We start from the raw sequence: 23,250 nt of genomic DNA on the forward strand, positions 1-23,250 counted from the left end.
GTTTTGAAATATAAACACCGTAATATGGTGTCAATGGAACATCACCATCCAAAAAAGGAAAATTAACAATAGGGCACGAAAAATTGCCCCTTTTGTAGTAACTTTTACTGTGACGTTTCAGATGTAAAACTATAATATCTAAATCTAGGAAATGACAGCTAAGCCAGTTCATTTGCATAAATTTCGGCAGTATATTTAGAATTCTTTTGATTTAATGAAAAAAAATCATCAAGATAACGGCAAATGTTTTAGAATTTATCAATTAAATGAAATGTAGACGGGTCTTTACTGAGTTTTTTCATAAACTGTGATTCGTAACAGTACAAAAACAAATCTGCCATTAAAGGGGAGCTATTAGTGCCCATAGGAATACCTACACCCTATCAATAAACTTTCTTGCCAAAATTTACATAATATTATCAAAGAGAAAAGTAAAGCTTCAATCTCATCATACCTCCAATAAGTATATCTTGCACATTTCCCTATCTCATTAGAAAAGAAGGCTTTGAATATGTTGCAGCAAATATGTTTGCATTCAGATTTACCAAACGACCATTTAAGTAAATAGAAAGATTGTGTGGAAGTGTATTGTAAAGAGTTGAAAAGTCAAAACTGTCAACAGAATCAAAAGAACCATCAAAAGCAAGTAATTTATCTAAATCATCCATAGAATTGTATACACTCCAAAATAGTTAATTCAACTATTTTCATATATTTTATTACAAAAGATTATGATAAGTTCCTTGATGGTAGCTAAGGAACTAGTTAAAAGCACTGAAAGATTAATTTGTTGTCGAACACTTACTAGAGGCCTATATATGAAACGATATTTTACTGGTTTTTTTTGTGTAGTTTAGGTAACCAATGCATAGTAGGGACCTTCCAATATTCAGAAGATACCTCAAGCTGTAATGTGCTTTTGATATGTTTGTTTACTATATGACTCTCTGTGGAGCGCACATACTTGAATGTAAATTTATTTAAAATTTCATTCTTAAGAGCGTCCGTGTTGTATTTATGGCATACCAACACCACCACATTGTTGGCTGCTTTGTCGGCCGGTACAAACACAAACCGCTTTAACAGTTCTTGAAGTGTATTTCTTATTCTGAAATAGGCGTATTATGTACTGTTTTATTTAATTAATTCTGAAATATTTCCAAAAATTGATATTTCAAATATCCACATTAAAATTTTTGCACTTTTTAGGCCCTTAATTATTAATCGGTTAAGCCATGACCCTCAAAATCAATCCCAAATTATCGAACCTTATGAAAAAATGTAACCAGATGCTCCAGGGCGCAGCTTTATACGACCGCAGAGGTCGAACCCTGAACAGTTGGGGCAAGTATGGACACAACATTCAAGCTTGATACAGCTCTGAATTTGGATTGTGATAAATATTTGACACAGGATAGGTTTCTGACACAGAATGAATGTGGTCGTAGAACTTTTAGAAAAATTAAATTGGACATTTACCTCTTATGGTTCAATATCCAAAATTTAAATACAAGGTTAAATTCAGCAAATCAAAGAACCACAAGAATTACATTTTTGATGAAATCAAATAAAGTTCAATTATGGACCCTTCAGAAGTCACTGTGGACCAATTTGATAAGGGGGCCCAAATATCAAAAATCTTAATACATGGTTAGGATCAGCATATCAAAGAACCCAATATATTCAAGTTAAGTTCATAAAACAAATAGATTCCTATAGTCCCTTTTTGGTTTCCTTCTAAGGTTTTGGTACAGATTGTCGTTCGTAAATAGTTTAAACATAACAATTTTAGTTTGATTTTTTTTGCAGTGCTAGATACAAGCCATGGCACAGAAGGAGCGTGAAAACTTTTTGAGAAATGCTATTTTGATTGTTGACCACGCAAAAGATTCTGTCATCTGTCTCGTAGATTTAGATCTGAAAAATAAACACTTAACATTTGAACAGTTCCTAAATCAAAATCAGCATGAAATATATCATTTATGCTACAATTCAAGATGTTGTCAATGCCCCCGAGGACACACACCACCACGAGGAGGAAGCCGCGTTCTATATCCATCACAACTTGATATACTCTATGATAAATCGTTGAAAAAAACCAATCATACGCATGGAAGGTCACCTGATTTTTGTTGTAGCCTGGCTAAAACGGGAATATTGACATCCATTCTTGACCTCACGTTAGGACGATGTATATTAATGAATTTTTGTACTGATGTATTTTGGTATAGTTGCCTTACAAAACAAAGTATAACCCTAGAAAACTTCTTGAATCAAAATAAACATATCCTCTACCATTTATGGCAAAACACCTCGTCATGCTGTCAATGTCAACCAAATACTTTAATTTCGTCTTCACAACAAATTATTGACCAAGGACAATGGACTACACTTTATACTGCAAATGTTCTTCCATGTGCTTTACACAGAAAGCGACCAAACACTGGAGTTCAAACATCAATTTGTGCGTTTGGAGCAAAATCAGGCATTACAGTCCAGATCGTAGATCCTCATGTGAACAAAATTATTCTAGAAAACTGCTGCGGTGTTCGAAAAGCCGTGGAATTAATTGTACAAAGACGGAACCACGTGTACGGACACGCAAACGAGGCCAAAATATCCGATTCGGACTATCTTAAATTTACAAACGAACTTGGAAATGGGTTGATTGAAATTGCTCGGGTATGTGGGAATGAATCTGAGGTACGACAACAGTTACTGGATCTACAGAAAAGAACCCTTGATGAAACTTTATTGCTTCAGTATCAAGTCATCATGCTAGATCATGTCAGTCGCGATGAGGCACTCAATAATGTAAGTTATCATATAAGCAAAAATATAAACTTTAAATTAAATCAGTGTGATATATTTTTACAAGGATATTAAAAGGCTGTAAACTGAAAACAACAATGCCTACACTATGTGTACCATTTGTTAGGATTGATTGTGGGTTAATGCATTGATGCTTTGTCTATTCGAGTCAAACAAAGGCGATCTGATAAGTGAATCTTTTAATTTCTTTACGCTATATGACTTTGAATGATTAAACAATGAAGTCAATGATCAATATCTATGAATCAAAAAATGCTATCTATGAATTTTGAAGGTAGGTAAAGCACTAGTAAGGGGAAAACGATGTATTTGTTTATTTTAATATAACTGCCTGTCGCCTTTAGATATGATTACGATTAGTACCAGCTTCGTTACAAACAATTACTGTAAGCTTTTATACCATTGATATTTAATTGACAAATTATCTTATACACACCCGTTCTCGCTCATTTTGGAGTTCATGTGATTACTTCTGTATTTATTGTATCTTTGTAATCGATTTATGTGATTTGTACATAGGTGAAGTACTGTCGTAATAATTTATCACAATAAAATATATGATTTCCCATCCCTCATGCAAAAAGGAATTTAGATGACGTTGGTTGTTTTCTTTTTTCTTTCTTTGTGCTTAAAGGGAAAATTCGGGATTTTTTTCTTATAGTTTAAATGTGTTCCTTATGACTTAAAATACATATTCACAAAGTTTTATCGCTATACGTGCAATAATAAAGAAGAAAATCAATGATTAATAAGAAAAATATCGACTACGTCCTGTAGGTCGTGACGTTTTCTCCTGGTATTGCATGCCGGGATTTAAAATATGATCATTAAAAGTCTTGGTCATACTTTAACGTAATTGTTAGCGCGCCGATGACTAATGTTTTACGCATTTTGGTTTCCGAACAATTGGTCTCTTAAGAACATGATGAAAGGGTTTCCAGACACATGTACTGTCATATATTGTAAGAACTGTTAAATAAGTATCATAGGATGTGTTAACTTATATAAGATCACCAATCAACAGATGAAAACAATTGTACATACTTAATTTACAGAAAGTGGAAGAAATACAACGTCAACTTCAGACCCAAAATAAACATTTGCGACAAACAGTGGAAAAAGCAGTAACAGTTACGTTACCCAAAGTCTTGAAAAGGTCAGTGACATGCATTGAGGATCGTTTATGCTTGGTGGAAAAATCTTCGAAAGAGACAAAGTTGGTAGTGAAAAAAATAGAAACCCAGCAGACCAGTAAGTATTCCAAAAAGTATTTAATTAAAATATATAGAATATGAATGTTCAGAAAATAATGAAACGCCATTTCAACTTCCAAACTATCAACAAAATTATGTCAATTCGGAATGAAATGAGAAAAACTATTAAGAAGAACCGAGGTTAAAGTTATTAAACGACAGACGTCAAAATATATTTAATCTTAAATTTGATTATTGTAAAACACATACTTACAAGTAAAACTTCCCATTTATGGCTTGTGAACGTTGCAATATTCACAAAAACAAATATATGTTCATAAAATTAAATAATTGTTCGTAAAAACGAATATTTGTTCATAAAAATAAATAATAAAATGTTCAATAAATCAAAATATACTTTCATAAAGAAATCATATATTGATAAAACATAAATTTGTGTTCATAAATGAGTGTTTGTTCATAAAACAATTGATATATGTTCATAAAAACAAATAATCATTCATTACAATTAAATAAAAATTCATGAAAACCATTTATGTATTCATAAAATCAAAATATTCATTCTGAAAATCAAAATATTGATTCATAGAATCAAAATATTCAATTATAAAATTAAATTTTCAATAATGAAATCAAAATATTCATTCATAAAATCAAAATATCTATTTATAAAATAAAATATCTATTTATAAAATAAAATATATATGTTCTAAAAATTTATAAATACGTTCAATAGTTTGTATCATATGATACGCGTTTCTTTTGTATGGAAGCCGGTTAGTGTTATGGTGGAGTTTTATTTTACTTTGTTTATCTAACTCGTTATAACAACTTTGCTTATTGGTTATAACGACTTATCTAACTCGTTTAAACAACCGAGCTAACTCGTTTAAACGACTCAGCTAACTCGTTATAACGACTTAGCCAACTTGTTATAAAGACTTAGATAACTCGTTGAAACAACCTTAGCTTACTTGTTTGAACAACTAAGCTAACTCGTTGAAACGTTTAAGCTAACTCTTAAAACAGCTTAGCTAATTTGAGCTAACTCGCATGAGAACTTTTGCTAATGTGTTATAACTAATGAGCTATCTCGTTTAAGCGACTTATAAAAAAGAAGATGTGATATGATTGCGAATGAGACAGTTCTCCACAAGAAACCAAAATACACAGAGATTAACATCTATAGGTCACCGTATGGCCTTCAACAATAAAGTCCATCCCGCATAGTCAGCTATAAAAGGCATCGAAATGACATATGTAATAAAACAAATCAAACGAGAAAACTGATGCGTGTTATGTACAAAAAAAATAATAACTAAACACAAATATGTAACACATCAAAAAACGACAACCACTGAATTACAGGCTCCGGACTTGGGATAGGCACCTACATACAGAATATGGCGGGTTAATATAAAAAAGAAGATGTGGTATCATTGCCAATGAGACAACTGTCCACAAAAGACCAAAATGACACAGACATTGTCGACTATAGGTCACCGTACGACCTTCAACAATGAGCATAGCCCATACCGCATAGTCAGCTATAAAAGGCCCCGATAAGACAATGTAAAACAATTCAAACGAAAAAACTAACGGCCTCATTTATATAAAAAAAAATGAACGAAAAACAAATATATAACACATAAACAAACGACAACCACTGAATTACAGGCTCCTGACTTGGGACAGGCACATACATTAATAATTATAGCGGGATCCCCCCCCTAACGTGGGACAGCAATTGGTGTAAGAGTACAACATAAGACCGAACTATGAAAGTCAATTGAAAAAGGCTTAACTCATCGGATGGATACAAGTAGAAATAAATCTTACCAAAACACAGAGATTTCCTTCTTTCTTTGTGATACAATTTTAGTTCCAACTTAGATCATTTAAAATACAGTCACTACTACATTTGTATGAGTTCAAACCCTTCATGGACCCATGTAAAACTTGCAACTTATATTTCATTGCAAACGAAAACTGTCTAAGCCCAGGCCAAGACTGAATTTTTTTTAACTTTCTGATTCTGTCTTCAGGCAAAAGATGTTGTTGTTCTTCAATGTATGATGATCTGTGATTTCGAGTAATTTCTATTCCAAATAAGTATCTGATTAATTTATGCATTTAAAGAAAAATAAATCATATTTACCAAATGTTCATGAATTAGGAAAACACGTATTTTTTTACTGTGTATTTATCAAATAAAAAAAATTGCATTGTTGACTTTTTCATGGAAATAGGCATAGATATTCATACGTAATTAACCAAGTGTAATTTGATTAAAGGGGTTCGTGAACTCGTTTTGACGTTCGATCAGTTTAAATGATAAAAATCAGTAGAAAAAGGCATCTTTTCCAAATCTATCACAGTTTGACGTCGCGAAAATAACAATTTACGTTAGCAACGTCATTACCTCCCCTGTAACTGTATCACTTGTTCTTAATAACTTGCAATAGGGTTTTGTTATATATATATATATGTTTAACCTTTACTGTTTAGTCCCTTTTTGGTTTATACTATTGACGTGGCTAGGTATTTATAATTCAAGCCATTGTGTTATTATGCTATCGTAATTTTTGTATTATTGTGTTTCGTTTTTGCTTATGTACTTTGCATACATAAAGTCAACAGAGTGTCTATATGTCATTTTTCTTGTTGAAATAGTTATTTGTTTTTATAATGATTAAGATTATGACACATTGTTGACTACTGTACCCCTTGTTTTACCTTTTGTGTCTCTTATTTTTGCTCACACATTGTTGTCAATGCAATGGAAATCTACATGACTGTCATACAAGCTAGATGTTAAGCCAGCCACAAAATATGTCTTATCCACCATTTTCTACATAAGGAAATGCCTTTACCAAGTCATGAATATGACAGTTGTTTTTCGTTCGTTTTGAGTATTTTGAGCTTTTGATTTTACCATTTGATGAGAGACTTTCCGTTTTGAATTTTCCTTGAATTTTGGTATTTTTGATATTTTTACTCTTTTTTTATCAATATTTACTTCTGTATTGCAGAAAATCCGAAGAAATCAAGGTTTTTTGGTGAGTATGCAATGAACACAATAAAATATCTTCTAAATAAAGGCAGTAGTATACCGCTTTTCAAAAGTTATAAATAGATCTGGAGAAAACAGATCCGGGTTAGAAACTGAAATCGATAGAAACACATCAAGTATATAAGAGGAAGAAACAGTGAAATGCATTAAAGGTAAACGCCAGCATACATAGACAGGACATTTCAAGAAAAAAATGGGGTTTCAAAACTCAAACAAACCAGATATCACAATAATTTTGAATATAGCGAAACATTCTACTGCTGTTTTTTAAGTAAACGAAACGCGCGTCTGGCGTATTAAATTATAATCATGGTACCTTTGAAAACTATTTACAACTATGGGTCGACGTAACTGCTGGTGGACGTTTTGTCCCTGAGGGTATCACCAGCCCAGTAGTCAGCACTTCGGTGTTGACATGAATATCAATTATATGGTCATTTTTATAAATTTCCTGTGACAAAAGTTAGAATTTTTCGAAAAACTAAAGATTTTCTTATTCCAGGAATACCTTAGCAGTATTTGGCACAACGTTTTGGAATTTTGAATCCTTAACGCTCTTCAACTTTGTACCTGTTTGGCTTTTAACTATGTTGATCTGAGCGTCACTGATGAGTCTTATGTAGACGAAACGCGCGTCTGGCGTATTAAATTATAATCCTGGTACACAGCTACTTTAGTACCAGTAATCTTGATGTACAGTTCTAAAGATGCATATCAAATGTACATCTGTAAAGCTGTACATAAATTGTACAGCTGTAAAACTGTAAATAAGCTGTACATCTGTAAAGCTGTATATATTAAAACTACAGCTGTAAAGCTGTATGTAAACTGTACATCTCTAAAGCTGTTTATAAACTGTGCAGCTGTAAAGCTGCATATACACTGTACATCAGTAAAACTGTATAGAAACTGTGGATTGATATCGTATCATTCAAGATGCAGTGGTAGAATCCATGTGTTAAGCTTATACACAGATTTGAAAATGTGCAATTAATGTATATTGTTACAGAATTGCAGTTTAGATACAGCTTTACAAATGTACAGTTTATGTACTGTTTTACAGATGTATAGTTTCTATACAGCTTAAAAGATGTACAGTTTCTATACAGCTTTACATATGTACAGTTTATATGCAGCTTTACAGCTGTACAGTTTATATGCAGCTTTACAGATGGACATTTGATATGCATCTCTATTAGAACTGTACATCAAGATTACTTGTACTAAAGTAGCTGTGTATCTTTGATAACTATTTGCACCTCGTTTCGACTCCGAGGGTATCACCAGCCCAGTAGTCAGCACTTCGGTGTTGAAATGAGTATCAATTATATGGTCATTTTTATAAATTTCCTGTTACAAAATTTGTTCGAAAAACTTAGGATTTCTTATCCCAGGAATGAGATTACCTTAGCCGTATTTGGCACAACTTTTGGGAATTTTGGATCCTCAATACCCTTCAACTTTGTACTTGTTTGGCTTTATAACTATTTTGATCTGAGCGTCACTGATGAGTCTTATGTAAGCGACACGCGCATCTGGCGTATTTAATTATAATCCTGGTACCTTTGATTATTATAACTATTATAAGTTTTCCAGGAGTAGGAAGCCATTCAACATTTAAGTCTGGTTCGTCTTTTGAACGTTCCAGAGGTGGGTCGGAATCATGTATTGGTTTGCATCTGCTGTAGGACACTTAGCCTTATTACTTTTGTCGTGCAAAAACATGTACAAAATATATGATAGAAAAGGACTTGATGCAATTTTCTATGCCTCCTTAAAACAGACCACATTCAAATTTGGTTGAATTTTCTCCCACTCAAATTATGAAAATATTTTACAATTTTTTATTCAATTTAACTTTGTTTCATCTAATAATTATCCATCTGTATGGTTTATGCAGCATATGGAAACAGAATAAAGGAATTGTAAAGAAAAAACAAAATATAAAATCATATTGGATAGAAAACCTTTGCAACGCTAAGAAATGTTCATTTACTTATAAACATAGACACCTAGTCAAAATAATCAAAACTGTCAGTCATTTTTTATTATTCTTTATTAAGTAGTCCACAAGTTCATGAATCAAACAGACTTTAAACGAACTGAGTTGACACGGTGTTAAGATTATGAATATAGATTTGCGTTTTAGTTTGTTAACGGTAATGTTAGATTATAAAACTATGTTGACTGCTGTACCCCTATTTGTAACATTTTTACCTAATATTTCTGTTTGTTTTGTTCACGCATCGTTGTCAATATGATGGATTTTGATTCGACTATCATATAAGTGAGAGGTTTTGTTAGCTATAAAACCAGGTTCAATCAACAATTTTCTACATAAGAAAATGTTTGTACCAAGTCAGGAATATGACAGTTGTTATCCATTCGTTTGATTTGTTTTATCTTTTGAGTTTACCATTTGATTAATGACTTTCCGTTTTGAATATTCCTCGGAGTTCAGAATTTTTGTGATTTTACTTTGTTTTCATTTGTTATAGAAAAACTTTTTTTTCATATGTATAAACATAATTTGGTAACTAAGAAAAGAATCAAAATTTCCTGAATAAGATCTACAAAATCTTCCGAAATTATCAGTGGTTTCTTTTTAGGAGTTATAACTCTGGAATTATAATTATTGGTGTTTTGGCGAAAACTATCGTCTATGAGGAGAAACTGTATATTGCAGAACATGGACAGTCGTATTAGATGTACCTGTTTTATTTTACGTATGATATTTATTTTAAAAATTACAGTGAATTGACAAAAACTCAATAAAGTTACTTAGAGCCTCTACTTAAAATATCTTTTGCATAGCATAAAAAATGTGCAATTGCATTAAACAAGATTAGTCATTTAAATGTATATATCGTAAGAATATACGTCAAATATTACAAATATACTGAAAAAATTAATTTGTCTTTTTCAAGATCATACGCGAAAAGAGATTGATCAGCATTTAAAAGAAAAGACATTTGTGGAAATTCGTGCTATCAGGAAATTCATGACAATGCATTCTGATAAAGATGTTTTCTTCATCACTGGCAGTCCAGGGAAAGGAAAAAGTAGAAATGGTTTGGATATACTAAGACAGTTGGGGGAAAAGTATCCAGCATATGATGTTGTAAAAGTGTCTGACCTTCATACAGTTGACAAGATATTAAACGAAGATAGTAGAACTATAATTTTATTAGAAGATGTCTTTGGTAAGACAAATTATAGATATAGTGAAGACAATGATAGGCGTTTCTTAGATACATTACAGGCTTATATCAATGATGGTAATGTTAAGGTTATTTTTACGGTACGTAGTGTAATTAAAAAATCATTACAGTACTCGCCTTTATTCTCATCTCATAGAATATTTAAAGGGTTTGAAGAAATAAATCTGAATTCAAGTCAATTTGAAATGACTATAATGGAGAAAGAAAGACTTTTCTTAAATTATTGTTCAAAAAATAATATCAAAATAGTACATGTAGGGAAAGAGGAAAATTATACTGATGGCATTATTTTAGATAAAAGTGTAACTGTTAAAATTAATGAAGCAACATCCTCAAATATTGTAAACACTGAACCATACTTGGGTTTTCCTGAATCTTGCTATATGTTTACTGCTAACAGACCGTTAACTCAATTAGGGGTTACATTTTTTAAACACCCAACATCATTTTTGAATCAGGAAATTGACAGCTTAAGAAGGGGTGGAGAAAGTAATCAGAAAGACAGAATCCGCTACATAACATTAGTATACATTTTGTTGTCTTCAAACAAGCTTGATAAGCAATCTTTTGACGAACACAAAGCGAGTAGTATTCTAAAGTCCTGTAGGTACCGAGACGGATTTATTTCAAAGAGTGAATTAGTCGATGCAGCAGAGGAAATGACAGGTAGTTACTTAACTTACAATACAGAGACATTAGTTTTCCAGTTGCAACATCAAACTATATTTGAAAGTGTTATGTTGTCTTACTACAGGCTAGACCCAAAATCAGTATTGAATATGATTGATTTTGAAATGTTACAAGAGGTCGTTAAACTCGGCAATAACAGTGAAAGAGAAGGAGAAATAAAAATGATTGTACCAAAGAATTTGTATGGTGACTTAGCGAAACGTCTTTTTCTAATATTTCGTTCGCAGTTTAGTCAGACGCCTTCTACTTTTATTAAAGTTTTATGCGACAGCGATCTTATGACACACATTGATTCAGATTTCATTCTACAACTTGACAAATACTTCTTTGAGGCTTCAAACCATAATATTACCACAATCATAACATACGACGGAAAAAGTGAAGAGGTAGTATTTTGTTTTTTGGCTGTTATCCTGTGGTATAGTACCATTAAATACAGGCAAAGTGAAGATATCAAAATCATACTACATTCTCTGAAGACAACGTTACAGTCGGAAACAAGATCGAATGTAAAATATGCCTGTAAAAGAACAATTATTGCATCGTTCCTGCATTCGTGTGATAAAAATAAAAACAATGGCCTTATTGAACTATTTTTACAAACAATAAATGAACTTGAAATCGGTTTTGATATTAACAGATGTTTTCAAGATGTAGTTGAAAGGCAAAATCAGCTGGTCGCGTCATGTATTTTACGTCATTTTTCAAAAAAGATCAACATTGTAGAAGCTGTTATCGAAACCGATAGAAAAGAATTGCCGGTTTTGATCAACATATTTAATGTGTCCTTTTTCTGTTCAAACGTTGAATGTTCCATTAACGATAGAGCCAGTCTGATAAAATGGATTTTTTCCTCTGTTAATCCAAAACATTTTAACATGACGGAAGCTGTTCAAACGTCTGGTGATAAAGGATTATGGGAAATTGTTGATTGGTTTATTAAAACTTTTAAGTTCAATTTGCTTGACTGGCAAGTTCTAATGAAAGAGGCCTGCAGTAACGGTTGGGAAATTGTTGTAAGACGATTCTTGCAAGAGGACGCGCACGACCAGCCTTTTCATTTCAAGTCCATAATGAGTGCAGCATGTCAATATAGCTGGCATACAATTTTAAAACAATTGCTTAAAAAATCAACCTCAGAAACATTTGACGTAACACTTTTAATGACAGAGGCGTGCAGAAAATTTGATTTTGAAAATGTAAAGTCTTTGATTATTTATATTGGCGAAAAAGACATTAACTTGAACAACACTATGAATGATGTATGTAATGCCCTAAAAGAAAATCAGCTTTGGAGTTTGTCTGAGTTCTTTACAAGTTTTATAAAGGTTTTATTAAAACATATTGATTCAGATGAAAAGGAAGATTTAGAAAGTCTCAATACAATAAACCTGCTCTTAGACGGTATTTCAGAATTAACTTTTAACATTCGTTTTGCTCTTGTAGACGTGATATCAAATGACGTTATACACAAACAGAGGGTTTTGCAATTGTTTATTGATAATAATCATATCAAGCAAATAAAAGTGTCATTATTATTGCTAGATGCATGTAGATTGATGAATTACGAATTTGTAACATGGTTGCTGAAAAACATTGACAATGAATCTCTGAAGGTTACGACCAGCTTTAATGAATCGTGCACATATGGAAGACTACAAATCATAAAAATAATGATTCAATATTCGGACCATAAATTGTTGAATTTTAGCAATGCATTTCTAGGTAGTGTCAAAGAAGAATGGAGGCAACACAATGAGCAAAATGAGGAAGTTATGAAGTTTTTACTTAACACTATTGATCATTCATTGTTCGATTTCAATACAATTACGAAAGAGATCATTATATTAGGACAAGAGGATGTTATGAAAATTTTATTAGACAATGTTGATATTCAGTTATTTAAAACTGAACAAGTCGTTGATTATGCCTGTGAACAAGGACTTTTGGAAATCTTAGAGAAATTCTGGAAAAGTGAAAAAAAAGAACAAAAAGATATATTTAGTGTTGTAAGTAGAGCTTTAAAAGGTAGCAAACTAGACATTGTAAACTGGTTCAGAGCCTTCAATAAAGCTCGTAAAGTAGGAAACCTACAATTAGTTATATGGATTCTTGATAATTTGGACCAATCTGCGAGTTTAGATATAGTAAAGTGTATACTTGACAAAGAAGATCAAAACCTCGTAGATTTAAAGAAAGTCCTTTATGACTTATATAAATACTGTCACAACTACAGAAATGAGCATACATTATTACTTTTTAAAATGATAGTTAAAAATGTAGATTGGAAACGGTTAGATATGAAGACAGTTATGAAAGTTGCCTGTAAATTGAAGAATTTAGATATAGTTGAGTATATACTTGACAAAGAAGATCACACACTTTTAGATATGAACAGTGCCATGATTGAAATCTGTTACGGAGGGAACATAGATATAGTAAAGTGTATACTTGACAAAGTAGATCATAACCTTATAGATTTTAATACATTTATGAATGCTGCCTGTACAGTGGATAGTTTAGATATAGTTGAGTATATACTTGACAAAGTAGATCACAAACTTCTAGATATGAACAGTGCCGTGATTCAAGCCTGTGGAGCAGGGAACGCAGATATAGTTAAGTTTATACTTGACAAAGTAGATCACACACTTCTAGATATGAGCAGTTTCATGACTAGAGCCTGTGAAGCAGGGAACACAGATATAGTAAAGTGTTTACTTGACAAAGTAGATCATAACCTTATAGATTTCAAGAACGTCACAAGTAAGTTATATGAATACTGTCACAACTACAAAAATGAGCGTAGTTTACGTATATTTAAAGTCATAGTTGAAAATGTGGATTGGAAACAATTAGATATGAAGAAAGTTATGAATTTAGCCTGTACATTGAATAGATTAGATATGGTTAAGTGTATACTTGACAAAGTAGATCACACACTTTTAGATATGAACAGTGTCATGACTAGAGCCTGTGGAGCAGGGAACATAGATATAGTAAAGTGTGTACTTGACAAAGTAGATCACAAACTTTTAGATATGAACAGTGTCATGACTAGAGCCTGTGGAGCAGGGAACATAGATATAGTAAAGTGTGTACTTGACAAAGTAGATCACAAACTTTTAGATATGAACAGTGTCATGACTAGAGCCTGTGGAGCAGGGAACATAGATATAGTAAAGTGTGTACTTGACAAAGTAGATCACAAACTTTTATATATGAACAGTGTCATGAATAGAGCCTGTGGAGTACTGAACATAGATATAGTCAAGTGTGTACTTGACAAAGTAGATCATAACCTTATAGATTTCAAGAACGTCACAAGTAAGTTATATGGAAACTGTTGCTACTACGAAAATGAGTGTATTTTACCTGTATTGGAATTGTTAGTTAAAAATGTGGATTCGAAACAGTTAGATATGAAGACAGTTATGAAATTAGCCTGTAAATTGAATTGTTTAGATATAGTTGAGTGTATACTTGAAAAAGAAGATCACATACTTTTAGATATGAAAAGTGCAATGATTAGAGCCTGTGAAGCAGGGAACGCAGATATAGTAAAGTGTGTACTTGACAATGTAAGAACAACCCATACTTCAGCCAATACTTACATCTCATATATCCCAGTGAACTTGAAATTAAGGATACTACTGATACTAGAAGGACTGCTTCATACCTTGATCTTTTCCTCAATATTGACGTAGATGGACGACTTCACACAAAAATCTATGATAAACGGGACGATTTCAACTTCCCAATTATCAATTTCCCATTTCTCAGCAGTAACATACCCTCTGCCCCTTCGTATGGTGTTTACATATCACAATTGATACGTTATTCACGTGCTTGTTCACACTATACGGACTTCATATACAGGAGTGTGCTCCTTACGCAGAAACTGCTCCAACAAAGTTATGAGGAGGACAGATTAAAATTGACACTTCGTAAATTTTATGGACACCATCACGAATTGGTTGATCCATATAATGTCTCTTTAACCAAACTAGCTAAGGACATTTTTACCACATGGTATATTGTGGTTTGTCATTATGTCGTCTAATCTTTTAATTACCAAACGTGACTTATTCCCGATTGTGACCGTTTTGCTGAATGTGAATTCGCATTACTATAAGACGTGTTTATGTACTTGTTTATCCCAAATTCATGTATTTAGTTTACATGTTTAATGTTATATTTGTAATTCTCATCAGATTTTGTCAAATGTGTTGACGTTTTCTTATTATATATTTAGGTATGACGTACAGAAAAATTAACCACCTCCTCTTTAATAATTATATTAAATTTTGTACGATTATTTACGTTTGAAGTTGGATTCATAACAAACTGGACATATATATATTACAGTTAATTGCTATTAATAAGTATTGCAATATGCATTTTGTTTAAATGAATTATCAGTATTTAGTTCTAAATCAATCCTAATTCTATCTCATTTTTGAATGATAGTTTTTCATATGTGACGTCATGCTGTTTCTAAATTTCATAAATTCAAATGTGGCATAACGTTTCTGCCTTTTCGCCATCGTATGTGACGTCACAATTTTTTTAATTACGTTGACGCTTGGACTGATTCGGATGTATGTCTATTTTGTGATAAACTTGGGTTTAGTTTTCTGTAATTAGTTAATATTTCAGTTTCATTATATATATCTCTTTCATATTCATTTGTTAACATTTACTGTTTGCAATAGCATTAAGTATTCTATATAATAAGGATGTTCTTATCCCGTGCATAAAAACAATGCCGTATTTGTCAAAACCTTTTCAACTTTTAATCTTCAGTGCTGTACAACTTTGTACCTTTTTCACGTTCGATCTTTTATATCTAGGCGTTATGTATTCAGGTTTAGTTTTCTGTAATTAGTTAATACTTTAGTTTCTTTGTGTATATCTCTTTCATATTCATTTGATAAAATTTACTGTTTGCAATAGCATGAATTGTTCTATATAATAAGAATGTTCTTATCCCGGGCATAAAAACAATGCCGTATTTTGCGAAACCTTTTCAACTTTTGATCTTCAGTGCTGTACAACTTTGTACTTTTTTCACGTTCGATCTTTTATATCTGGGCGTCACTGGTGAGTCTTGTGTGGGCAAGGCGCGTTTTTGGCGTATTGAATTTTGGACCTGATGCTTTTTGTTATCTATTAATCATGTTTTTCTGTGTCTAATATGTTCTCCTGTTTGTTTGTGTTGTGGTCCTGTGGTGTTGTGTTGTCGTTTCGGTGTTGTATTTAACTTTGCCATTAAAGTGCGAGGTTTGGCATGCCTTAAAACCAGGTTCAACCCACCACTTTTATTCCCCCTTTAAAAGTGTCCTGTACCAAGTCAGGAAGATGGTCATTGTTATAATATTGTTCGTTTCTCTTTGTGTTGCATTTTAACGTTGAGTCGTTTGTGTTTTCTCTTATTTTTGAGATATTGAGATAAGACGTGGCACGGTACTTGTCTATCCCAAATTCATGTATTTGGTTTTCATGTTACATTTGTTATTCTCGTGGTGTTTTGTCTGATGATTGGTCTGTTTCTGTGTGTGTTGCGTTTCGGTGTTGTGTCGTTGTTCTCCTCTTATATTTAATGCGTTTCGCTCGGTTTTGGTTTGTTACCCCGATTTTGTTTTTTGTCCATGGATTTATGAGTTTTGAACAGCGGTATACTACTGTTGCCTTTATAGATCATAACCTGATAGATTTCAAGGACGTCACAAGAAAGTTATATGGATACTGTAACAACCACAGGAATGAGAGTATTTCTCTTGTATTGAAAGTGTTAGTTGAAAATGTTGATTGGAAACAATTAGATATGAAGACAGTTATGAATTTAGCCTGTGTATTGAATAGTTTAGATATAGTTGAGTTTATACATGACAAAGTAGATCACAAACTTTTAGATATGAAAAGTGCCATAATGAGAGCCTGTGAAGCAGGGAACATAGATATAGTAAAGTGTGTACTTGGCAAAGTAGATCATAACCTTATAGAGTTTAAGGACGTCCTATATGAATTTTATGGATACTGTAACACACACAGGAATGGGCGTGTTTTATTAATATTGAAAGTCATAGTTGAAAATGTGGAATGGAAACGATTAGATATGAAGACAGTTATGAATTTAGCCTGTAAATTGAATTGTTTAGATATAGTTGAGTGTATACTTGAAAAAGAAGATCACATACTTTTAGATATGAAAAGTGCAATGATTAGAGCCTGTGAAGCAGGGAACGCAGATATAGTAAAGTGTGTACTTGACAAAGTAGATCACAATCTTTTAGATATGAACAGTGTCATGACTAGAGCCTGTGGAGTACTGAACATAGATATAGTCAAGTGTGTACTTGACAAAGTAGATCATAACCTTATAGATTTCAAGAACGTCACAAGTAAGTTTTATGGAAACTGTTGCTACTACATATTAAATGAGTGTATTTTACGTGTATTTGAATTGTTAGTTAAAAATGTGGATTCGAAACAGTTAGATATGAAGACAGTTATGAAATTAGCCTGTAAATTGAATTGTTTAGATATAGTTGAGTGTATACTTGAAAAAGAAGATCACATACTTTTAGATATGAAAAGTGCAATGATTAGAGCCTGTGAAGCAGGGAACGCAGATATAGTAAAGTGTGTACTTGACAATGTAGATCATAACCTGATAGATTTCAAGGACGTCACAAGAAAGTTATATGGATACTGTAACAACCACAGGAATGAGAGTATTTCTCTTGTATTGAAAGTGTTAGTTGAAAATGTTGATTGGAAACAATTAGATATGAAGACAGTTATGAATTTAGCCTGTGTATTTAATAGTTTAGATATAGTTGAGTTTATACATGACAAAGTAGATCACAAACTTTTAGATATGAAAAGTGCCATGATGAGAGCCTGTGAAGCAGGGAACATAGATATAGTAAAGTGTGTACTTGGCAAAGTAGATCATAACCTTATAGAGTTTAAGGACGTCCTATATGAATTTTATGGATACTGTAACACACACAGGAATGGGTGTGTTTTATTAATATTGAAAGTCATAGTTGAAAATGTGGAATGGAAACGATTAGATATGAAGACAGTTATGAATTTAGCCTTTAAGTTAAATAGTTTAGATATAGTTGAGTGTATACTTGAAAAAGAAGATCACAAACTTTTAGATATGAACAGTGTCATGACTAGAGCCTGTGAAGCAGGGAACATAGATATAGTAAAGTGTGTACTTGACAAAGTAGATCATAACCTTATAGAGTTCAAGGACGTCCTGTATGAATGTTATAAATACGGTGACGAATTCGAAGATGAGGATAATTTAGGTGTATTTGAAGTGATAGTTAAAAATGTAGATTGGAAACGGTTAGATATGAAGACAGTTATGAATATTGCCAGCTGTATATTGGAGAGTTCAGACACAGTTAAGTGTATACTTGACAAAGTAGATCACACACTTTTAAATCTCAATAGTGCCATAATTAATGCATATAAATCAAGAAATATAGATACAATAAGGTATTTACTTGACAAAGTAGATCATAACCTTATAGATTTCAAGGACGTCCTGTATGAATGTTATAAATACCGTGACGAATTCGAAGATGAGGATAATTTAGGTGTATTTGAAGTGATAGTTAAAAATGTAGATTGGAAACGGTTAGATATGAAGACAGTTATGAATATTGCCAGCTGTAAATTGGAGAGTTCAGACACAGTTAAGTGTATACTTGACAAAGTAGATCACACACTTTTAAATCTCAATAGTGCCATAATTAATGCATATAAATCAAGAAATATAGATACAATAAGGTATTTACTTGATAAAGTGGATCATAACCTGCTAGATATAAACTCAGTAATGACTGCAGCAATTAAACATCACGATCTCTTTATTGTGAAGTACCTTTGCAATCACGTAAAAAAAATATCATTGAATATGAAAGTAGCCTTCAATGAAACGTGTAAATTGGGAAACCATGAATTAGTCATATGGATACTTGAAAATGTGGACCAGTCGCAGTTAGATATAAAAACTGCCATGTTGAAAGCATGCCGCGGGCCAAATGATGAGACAGTTAAACTTTTAAATCAAAGATTTGGTGAAAATATGTTTGACATTAAAAGTTCAATGAATAATGCGTGCAGATATGGAAATATTGCCGTAATTCGATGGCTGTGGAGTAAAACTGATAAACAACATGTGTGTGACATGGAGTCAGCATTGATTAACGCATGCCTGAGTGGAAAGGAAGAAAATGTGAAATGGCTTGTGGAAAATATTGACCAATCACAATTCGATATTCAAGCTTCAATCACAGAAACTTTTGTAAATGGAATCAATGTTACGAACGTAATTAAAACACTTCTGAATCATTCTGATCGCTCATTAGTGAATATGAATACAATTATTGTCGAAGCATGCGCAATCGGAAATATGGCACTCGTTCAATGGTTACTTGAAACTAATGATAGGAACTTAGTAGATATTAGTCAAGCTTTATATTCGTTGTTGAATATCAAATCCAAAATTACGGACAATTATAGTGAATATAACAAGTGGATTACATTAGAAAAACGATCATTAGTTATGTGGGTCTTGAGAAAATATTCACTATCACTATTTGATATGAACAATACAGTAAAAGAAATATGCCGTAATGGTTGGACAGACACTTTACAGTGGATATGGGAAAATGCACAGGATCATTCTCTCGAGATGAGACCTGCAATAAATGTTGCATGCGTTAATGGTCACAAGGAACTTGTCGAGTGGGCCTTATCAAACATTGATGTCAAGTCATTAGATACCAAAACCTTAATGAATGAAAGCTGTGGGAATGGTTTGCTGACTCTCGCCAAGTGGATGTGGGAAAACATTGACCATAGTAAGCTCGACATGAGAACAGCAATGAATGATGCTTGTGCTTTTTGTCGAATCGAAACAGCACAATGGATCTTGGAAAATGTTGATGTCAACCTGCTAGATACAGGAAATGTGCTGAATGAGGCTTCAAAGCATGGATGGCTGTCTGTTGTTAAAGATTTGTTGAACGATCCGAATTTAAGTCAGTACGACGTTCGATCATCATTAGCAGAAGCGTGTATGAATGGACACTTGGATATTGTAGAATGTATGTTTACAAAATTTGGGAAAGATATCTTAGATATTGAAAGTATATTACCCGGGTTATGCTCCAACTCTGTAAATAAAGAAGTAGCTAAATTTCTGATTAGCCAATTCAAAAATCAACTTTGTTTGTTTACAAACGTCATGCCTCACGCGTGCGGATTTGGTTGGACTGAAGTTGTTGAAATGCTTTTACAAGACACTGACCATACAGGAATTGTTATGAGGGATTCTTTGCTAAACGCATGTAGACAAGGGGAGGTTGATGTTGTCAAAATTATTCTTAGTAAGGTCGATCATTCTAAACTCAACACAGCAGAAGCCTTTATCGTCGTATGTCATCATGGCTGGGAAGAAATAGCTGAATTCTTATTGAATGAAATAGATCATGCATCATTTGATATGAAATCGGCTCTGACAGAGGCAGGCCGAAGTGGTGAGGAAGACATTGTGCAGTTACTATTTCAAAAAGTTAAACCTGAAAAGTTTGATATCCAGATGGCTATGGACGCAGCAAGTCAAAATCATATGCACGAGAATATAGTTTGCCGGTTATTGCAAAGAAACTGTAATGCCACATTTGAACTAGACCGACTTATGAAGAAAGCTAATGAACACGATTGGCCAAAAGTTTTGTCAATACTTAGGAAATTCAATTACGAACGAAAATAAAAGTGGATTTTACTAAACTAGTGTTCCGATAACTTACTAAGAACCATAATCTCATTTTTTTAAATTAATTTTAGTAGTATTTCATTTTAAACTTTTTATAGACCCACCCAATTTCATTCATCTAAAAAGCACAGTATAAATGCATTGTGAAAATACATTAATTTCAAATATTTTTGACAAAACAAGATGTGAAGAAAATAATCAAAATGGTAAACTTTATCGTTGTATGGTGTTAGATTTAAAAGAAGGATTGTCCGATTTAAAGTATTGTAGTAAAGTCAGACAAGTCTACTCTTAAAGGAGGGTAGTATATCTGACCTAATAATGACTTCACGGTTCAGTTTGCATGCAAGCTAACCAAACATATTACCTTGACTTACACACTCAAGGCATTTTGCTGTAAAATCGTGTGGAAAATATTGCTACATAGAAATAAACTAAAAACCATTTCTTTGTATGTTTAATTTGTAAGTATTTGATTTATGTAGTTTATTTTATACTGTAAATACATAATGGGGGGCTGTTAATATCTAATGACATAACTATAAATGATGATATTTGATAAAGATTAAAAAAGACGTACGAATTAAACAGACTTAAATGTAATGATGGCAGTGACATGAATGGTTGTTACAAGATTTTCTTACTAGTAACGGGGATACTGAGCTTAAGTTTTTCTAACTCAGATCTTGCATATATTTTTTTGAAAATTTATTTATAATTATTTTAATATTGAAAACAATTATATGTAGATCAACTATATGTGAAGACATCATTTGCAAGGTTCTGGAGTCGGTTTCACAAAAAAAAACGTACGACTAAGATCGATCGTAAGTATACTGAATCGTTCATGACTTACGATCACTCTTAGTCGTAAGTTTTTTTTTGTGTGAAAACGGCTCCTGTTATCCATTAGATGTCAAACGTCTTTTAAGCAATTTCAAAATGTTTATATATGTTGAGTTTTTTTTTCTGTATGGTTTTCCCTATTAATTTAATTAAATTCTTCTAAAATTTAATCGTTATGTCTTATGCTTACTTATGTTTAATATGTTTTATTCATGTTAATATGAGATTTACAAACCATTACTCATTTTAAAGCCAAAAAGAAAGTACATTTGGTTTAAAAGTTTATACATAGTTTTTTTTTACTTTGAACTTCAGAAACAGAACCGCATATATATATGTAACCGGAGAGCACGAATTTCATTACAAAATTGCTTGTCTCCACCGGGACTCGAACCCGGGACCTCTGTGTTACAAGGCAGCGCGCTAACCGACTGAGCTAAAGAAGTACTTCCTTAGCTCAACAGCTTACGGCTGACTAAGTATCTACTAAGTTTTTCTAAGGGAAGCAATCCCGTCACATATATATATATATATATATATATATATATAAAAGTCTATAAAAACGACCAACCAGCAAATTTACTATGTACCGGATCGTCTAGAATAGGCGATACTATGCAGATATCTTTAGACTGATATATATATATATACAGATAAAAATCAACTCCTTCATTAGATTAACAAATTGGCTGCCTTTCTAAAAGTCTCAGATATATTTGATCGTTGAACACATTTTAACAAAAGATTTATCTAGAAGTACAGGATAAGAGACTTTTACAAACCCTGTAAAGATTTGACTTATGCTATGCTGAGTTTATGCTATCGTAAAACAAATAACCTGTATCATATCAAGTATGGCCGCCATCTCAAGGCAAAATGGACCATTGAATAATGAAAATGAGAATCAACATAAACAGCATCAATGTTAAGACCACATAATTTAATCAGGAGTATCACTGATATTGATATGTTGACCATTTTTCAAACATATGGTTGTTTTTATGGTTTTTGGAATCAAAGATGACTGGCTATAGTTTTTGGCATATGACATATATACATATTGAAAATAAATGAAATTAGTAATTTGTGTTCATAGATTATAAGATTTTATTTTGTGTAATAGATTTTTTATTGACTTTTTAGTACATGTGTACTTGTTGTTTTGTTTATTTCAATTAATGTTTTTTCTGCCATATTTAACATAGAGAAATCGAATTTAAACATTTGTGTAGCTTCCACATACTGCCATATACGGAGTAAAAAAAATCAACAACAAATAATCGGATTAGAAACCTTCAAATGATAATTTCCAAAGTTGCTGAAATAATTTTTTTAATTGAGTTAAAGTCAAGTAAAAACTAAAACATGTTTTTTTTTTCTTTGAAACATTAGTTTACGCTAAGAAGTATATTTTTTCTCCTCAATATAAAATAAAAGATATGTCTTGCATAACTTTTTTAAAACTTTATAGTTGGTTATTTAGGAAACAGTTATTTTTTGTTATTTATGTTAATGATAAGCTGTTGTGTTTTGAATTCATTTTTGTTATAAACTATATATGATCAA

General features: G+C 32.2%; 1 protein-coding gene across 1 annotated transcript; it reads left to right on the top strand.

The window, feature by feature from the left end:
• The first annotated feature begins 1,736 nt into the window (after positions 1–1,736).
• Positions 1,737–20,835, top strand: LOC139493037 (uncharacterized). Its single transcript, XM_071281178.1, has 5 exons — positions 1,737–2,814; positions 3,888–4,083; positions 7,079–7,105; positions 10,047–14,611; positions 16,705–20,835. Exons 1-5 carry the CDS (start codon positions 1,825–1,827, stop codon positions 20,833–20,835), a joined length of 9,909 nt encoding a protein of 3,302 aa, XP_071137279.1. The 5' UTR covers positions 1,737–1,824.
• Positions 20,836–23,250: the final 2,415 nt, after the last annotated feature.

This window comes from Mytilus edulis, chromosome 10 (assembly GCF_963676685.1).
Source record: "Mytilus edulis chromosome 10, xbMytEdul2.2, whole genome shotgun sequence".
NCBI classification, from domain to species: Eukaryota; Metazoa; Mollusca; class Bivalvia; order Mytilida; family Mytilidae; genus Mytilus; species Mytilus edulis.